This window comes from Fundulus heteroclitus, chromosome 3 (genome assembly GCF_011125445.2).
Source record: "Fundulus heteroclitus isolate FHET01 chromosome 3, MU-UCD_Fhet_4.1, whole genome shotgun sequence".
Classification (NCBI taxonomy): domain Eukaryota; kingdom Metazoa; phylum Chordata; class Actinopteri; order Cyprinodontiformes; family Fundulidae; genus Fundulus; species Fundulus heteroclitus.
The window spans coordinates 22,834,773-22,840,034 of NC_046363.1; the positions used below are offsets into that span (position 1 = coordinate 22,834,773).

The 5,262-nt window shown below is 38.7% G+C and overlaps 1 protein-coding gene across 1 annotated transcript; it reads right to left on the reverse strand.

Annotated features, from left to right (window-relative positions):
* Positions 1-1,829: 1,829 nt before the first annotated feature.
* LOC105926392 (serum amyloid P-component-like) lies at positions 1,830-3,688 on the reverse strand. Its single transcript, XM_012862697.3, has 5 exons — positions 3,600-3,688; positions 3,372-3,426; positions 3,088-3,190; positions 2,693-2,975; positions 1,830-2,594 (listed from the first exon to the last, which is right to left on the reverse strand). The coding sequence occupies exons 2-5, from the start codon at positions 3,424-3,426 to the stop codon at positions 2,376-2,378; spliced, it is 660 nt and encodes a 219-aa protein (XP_012718151.2). The 5' UTR covers positions 3,600-3,688; the 3' UTR covers positions 1,830-2,375.
* Between the last annotated feature and the right edge of the window lie 1,574 nt (positions 3,689-5,262).

The following is a 5,262-nucleotide window of genomic DNA, read 5'->3' on the forward strand; positions in this document are numbered from 1 at the left end:
TTCACTTCACCTCCTCAGCAGTCAGTCACACCTGTTATCATTTACCAGTCAATTAGCCAGATCCTTGTTCCACCTGTGTAGTGCTCTATTTAAACCTCCCTCTGCCTTCAGTTCAGCACTGGGCCGTCATCATTACTCCACACCTCTCCATGCCAGTCCCCGTTTGCCTTGGAAGCTTTGTTTTTGCTCCTGTTAAGGTTAGTCCAGTCAGTCACTCTAAAGACTGTTTGTTCTCTGTTTGTCCCTGGAGGAGTTTTGCTCTGTGCCCTGTTGTCTCTCAGTTCTGCTAACCTGACTAGCCGCCCTGGAGAAGTTCAGCTCTGAGCCTCGGTGTCTCTCTAGTTCTGCTAACCTGACTAGCCGCCCTGGAGAAGCTCAGCTCTGTGCCCTGGTGTCTCTCAAGTTTTGCTAACCTGACTAGCCGCCCTGGTGAAGCTCAGCTCTGTGCCCTGGTGTCTTCTATGAACTGCTAACCTGAGTGCTACGAGGCCTACTAGCCGAGCAACACCAAGCAAGGGTGGACTCTCTGTCTCCGGTCCGTCAGCTCCTGCCATCACCTTCTCTCCGTTCCTGTACAACCAGCTCCTCTGGCCTCATCAAACCTCCACCCATCAACCTTGTAATAAATACTCTCAAACTTTAGTCCCGTGTGTGCATCCTGAGTTTATCGGTAAACAAAATCGTGACAGCTTTCAGTCAGTGTCAGTCAGCAGGCGCGCTGACTGCAGCGCGCTGTCACGGCAGCACTCTCCCGCTCCCCCTCCCCTCTCGTACATGGCTCAGCGGCGCCAGCCAATCAGCACGCAGGCTCAGCCTGGCCCGCCCGCTCAGCTCTCACACAAACTTAAGACACAAACAGCTGAGAGAGACCGCAGCAGCGAAAAACATGAACAGGGGAAGTAGCACGTTTGGCTTTATTTTAATACCGTAAATGAAATCAAGCTGTATGTTTTGTAAAAAGCCGGTTCATTTCAGTGGAAACACAACAAATTTCTCTAAGCACGTGAAAAAACATGAAAACGTCGAGCCCCAGAAACGGAGAGAGGAGACGAAACTTCTCTCATTGCCCCGACAGACCCACAGACGTCTCTGACTGAGGCGTTTCAGTCCTCCAGGGAACATCCAGGTAGATCAGTGGATGGATGGATGGATGGATGGATGTTACTGGAGCCCACACATAACATGTAATTAAGACCTTGAAAGAACCCAGTACATATATTAAAAAGTGTTATTTAAGATAAGATAACATTAGCTAATCCTTTTTTTATCCCACGACGGGGAAATTTATAGGATTAAAGCAACACAACACAGACAAAATTACATAAGGATTGAAATATATAAGAGGTGGATTAGCGAAAAACACTGAACATAACATTATTGTTATTATTATTATTATTATTATTATTTAATTGTAATAATAAAATAAAAAACACAAAACCCAAAAGGTCAACAGTTTCATGATACATCAAGCTTAGGGACTGGCTAATATACAGCAGGTCAAAAAAGGCCATATTTTGGCTGCAGTGCTTGCTGTTCTCTTATGAAGAAAAGATCAACTAGTGCACTAAATTCAATAGATGGGTTGAAAATATCCAGTATAAAATAAGTGCTACAAATGTTACAACACTTTTGTCCATATGGCAGCAGAACATTAAAATAAAAGTGCTCTTTACACTACTTTTGAATTCATTCTTGGAGTTTGTAAATACAATGCGATTAATCGCGATTAATCGCGATTAATCAGGGCGATTAATCGCGATTAAATATTTTAATCGTTGCCCAGCCCTAATTTAAATACTTTTGGTAGACAATGGTACAGGTATTAACAATGTATGGTAATATTTGGAAAACGAAGTCATTTAATTATGTGTAAGAGTTGTAAAGTTGTCTATGTTACAACAAGCTTAAAATTTTGCAGACTTTCCAAACAGAAATATGCACATTTGAAAAATAACCTTTTAACCCCACGAGGAAGAACCCAATATGTTGAATACTTGAATCAAGTAGTAAGGTAACACAAGAGCTGTAGATCTATGTGATATAAAATCAGGAGCTAGAAGTGTCTCTCCTTTCCATGGATATGGAGAAAATGAGAAAGAAATCTCGCGAAGACAAGGCATAATATTCAACTGCCAAACAAAGTGTAAATGGTGTCAACAATAGATAATATGGAAGCCTCTGTGCAATGTTGCATGGATTCAATTACCTGGTTAAGTAATATTCCCCAGTTATACATCATTTAAATTATAATACATTTCTTAGCAATTTACCCAGATCAATAATCCCCATTTTTTTACACACAGTGTTTAGGGCAAAATAACATTTATCCCTTAGTAGCTAGACTTGTTTAGACAAGTTTTTTTTGTGTATTGGCTCTAGTGGCACGTCATTTGCCTGTCTTCTATCAACACTCTTCCAGTAACATCAAATGTCAGGGCCTTCCAGTTCAGAACATTCCCTGGAGTGAAATTCAAGTTATCCACATAGTTCTGGATCTCACAGGGAGACAAGATGTAGTTCCACATGTGAACATCGGCCATCATGCCAGTAAAAGATTGTTTGGTGTCAAAGGAACCAGCATAACTGTCCTGTTCCTGAAAGAAAAAAAACAAAATTCGGTGAAAAGAAAAATTAGATACATGAACTGAAGCTACTTCAACTAAATATTCTAGATTCATATATTAAAACATACCTGTCCTAGGACAACAATTGGTTCACTGATCTGTGATTTACTGAGGAACTTCCGAGCTAAAGGCTGTCCATTAAACCACAGCTGGCCTAATCCAGAATCAGCGTCCCACGTGGAACACACAGAGTGCCACGTATTCAACTTGTAGCCCACTACATATTGTACTTTGAGATTGTTCACATGGAAATCAATTCTGTCAGTAACTGTTTCCATCAGAAAGCCATTATTAGAGGATGGTGTGGCCAGAGAAAATAGGCTGTGGGCTCTTCGGAGGTCTGTAAAGGACCTTTAAAACAAAAGCAACAAACAAGACATAAAATTTAAAAAAGGTACGGTAAATACAGTTTATGTTGCTTTTTTCTCATGTTTCTTCATGCAGTTTTATCTAGTAACAATACCTGAGACAGACTGTCACCGCATTCAATCTGTGTGTGGATATATTCAGCATCACGTTGGCAGTTTTGGTTTCTTGTGGAAATGTAAACATTTTTCCTGACAGATCTATAAAAAGACATGACATTTAAAATATTTTAAGCAGATATTTTGATAAGAGAACAAGATCTATCAAAGACAACCTTAATCTTTCAGTATTGTTTCCATTAAAAACATGCATATCTGGAAGTATCATGTTCAGAATTTATTGGTATTTTGCTCTGTTAATAGAGGAATATATGTGCCTTACCCTGCGGACTTGCAGCGCAGGCTGTCAGCATCACAAAGAGGAGCAAAGCCGACATCTGGTAAAAAGTCCAACACAGAAAATACTGAGTTTTGATCTTTGGATTACACCTGTCACAACAGCTTTTAGTTTCTATACATTTTCCTACTTGGAACAGCATATTTTAAAATACGTGTAGATAAAGAGCATGCATTTGATTGTTTTTATTGTATTTTGGAGCAGTGATCTTACCTTTAAGTCAAGGTTGGCTCGTTGTGGGTTTTTTGAAATGGTGCTGTGAGATTTTATAGAGGTAGTTCTTCCTCATTCCTTTCGTATTCAAGAAATTGTCAAGAGGTACTTCCCAACGTTGAAAGCCGCTGTTTCAATAAATCATTGAAGATATAATACAGGATTCAGTGTGCTTCTCTTCTCAAGCGACCATCAGACAGACAGGACTCTACCTTTCCCTCTTAAATGACTAGGCTGGCTTGCTTTGGCGTCACATATTTTGTCAACAAAAAGGCAATATAATGGGAGCCATTGCTTGCAATCCAGGCCACAAATGAACCAGGACAATGCAAAGTAAGACAAAGCGCCACAACCAAAACGGCATAGTATGAAGAACAGGTAAGCCAAACCTGTTTCTTGCTTGTTATGGATAAGGAATCCATGTGCAATAATGCTGGAAGGTGTCTGTTCATGGCTTTCTGAATGAATAATTGCATGTCGGAAAAGGATGTCGTGCGCTGATGGCTATGCGCGCACTTTGATTGATGTCTGTTTACAGTGGATTAAGCGACACTTTTGAGTTTCAAAGGAATTGATGATGATGACGCCTTGTTGAAAGAAAATGCTCTGCTCATCACGCACTGAAAATTTATGTGAAAGTATTTGATGCAATATTTTCACTGAAAAGGAAAAATTTTATCAAAAGAAATCAAAATGAGTCAAACTAATGGTGGTACTTTGAAATGGAGTTTGAGAAAAAAAGTAAACTTACTGAAAGGCTTTGATGTATAAGGTTAAAAAACTCTAAAATGAACACAAATGGTTGTCAATAAAAGGATTTATACCATAAATTAAAGAGCTAATGAAATAAAAGAAAATTGTGTCTCAAGTAAAATAATTTCTGGAGAGGTTGGATAAACTTTTTGGGTGTGCCAATACTCCTTGTGATGAATTGTTGCCAATACTGTCACAAGATGAAGTTGATAAACAAGTTAAATGATTATCAAACATAATGAAGTACACTGAAACATTTTAAAATAAAACAAAGCAATGTATAAAGGAAACTGAACAACAATACAATAATTCACAGGAACAAGAGTCATCTTAAAGGAATGAGTTCATGTGTTTGGTGGAACAAACTGAAACAAATTGTTTATTAAGTGTTTGTGATGTCCATGAAGATGACATAAAACCAAGTGACAGTATTTCCAATGTTGAATCTAACAAAACTTCTCACACCACGAGCTCTACAACGTCTTCTGTACGCTTAAGAGCTTAAGCTGATCTCGCTGCTTTAACCAGAAGAAATAAGTTATTGGAAGAAAAACATGCTATAGAAGAGGAAGAGTTTCGCAAAAGGAAAGCAAGATTATAGCTGGAAGAAGAGGACGAACAACTGCGCAAACGAAAAGAAAAACTACAACTACATACTGAAATTGCTGAAAAGATGACTTGATTAAACATACTCAAAACACAAAGCACAAGCGGGAAAAGGTAATCAAAGATTTCAGTTGGGATGAATTCGTATTTGAAAAAGTGAAACTCTTGACAACAACTTGATGTGGATGCAGAAGAGTTTCATCTATTAACAACTGCAAAACAAAAAATAATAAACAAGAATGAAGAACCAGTTAACATCCAATATGGAGCTTAAGCGAAAATTCAAACTGAAGAAACTCTATTG

Excerpts from the sequence above, each read along its gene's own strand:
- LOC105926392 (XM_012862697.3), bottom strand. The coding sequence starts at position 3,426 with ATGTCGGCTTTGCTCCTCTTTGTGATGCTGACAGCCTGCGCTGCAAGT. Across the intron at positions 2,976-3,087 it reads GCGGTGACAGTCTGTCTCAG|GTCCTTTACAGACCTCCGAA; the intron begins GTATTGTTACTA and ends TTTGTTTTAAAG. Across the intron at positions 2,595-2,692 it reads CAATTGTTGTCCTAGGACAG|GAACAGGACAGTTATGCTGG; the intron begins GTATGTTTTAAT and ends TTTTTCTTTCAG.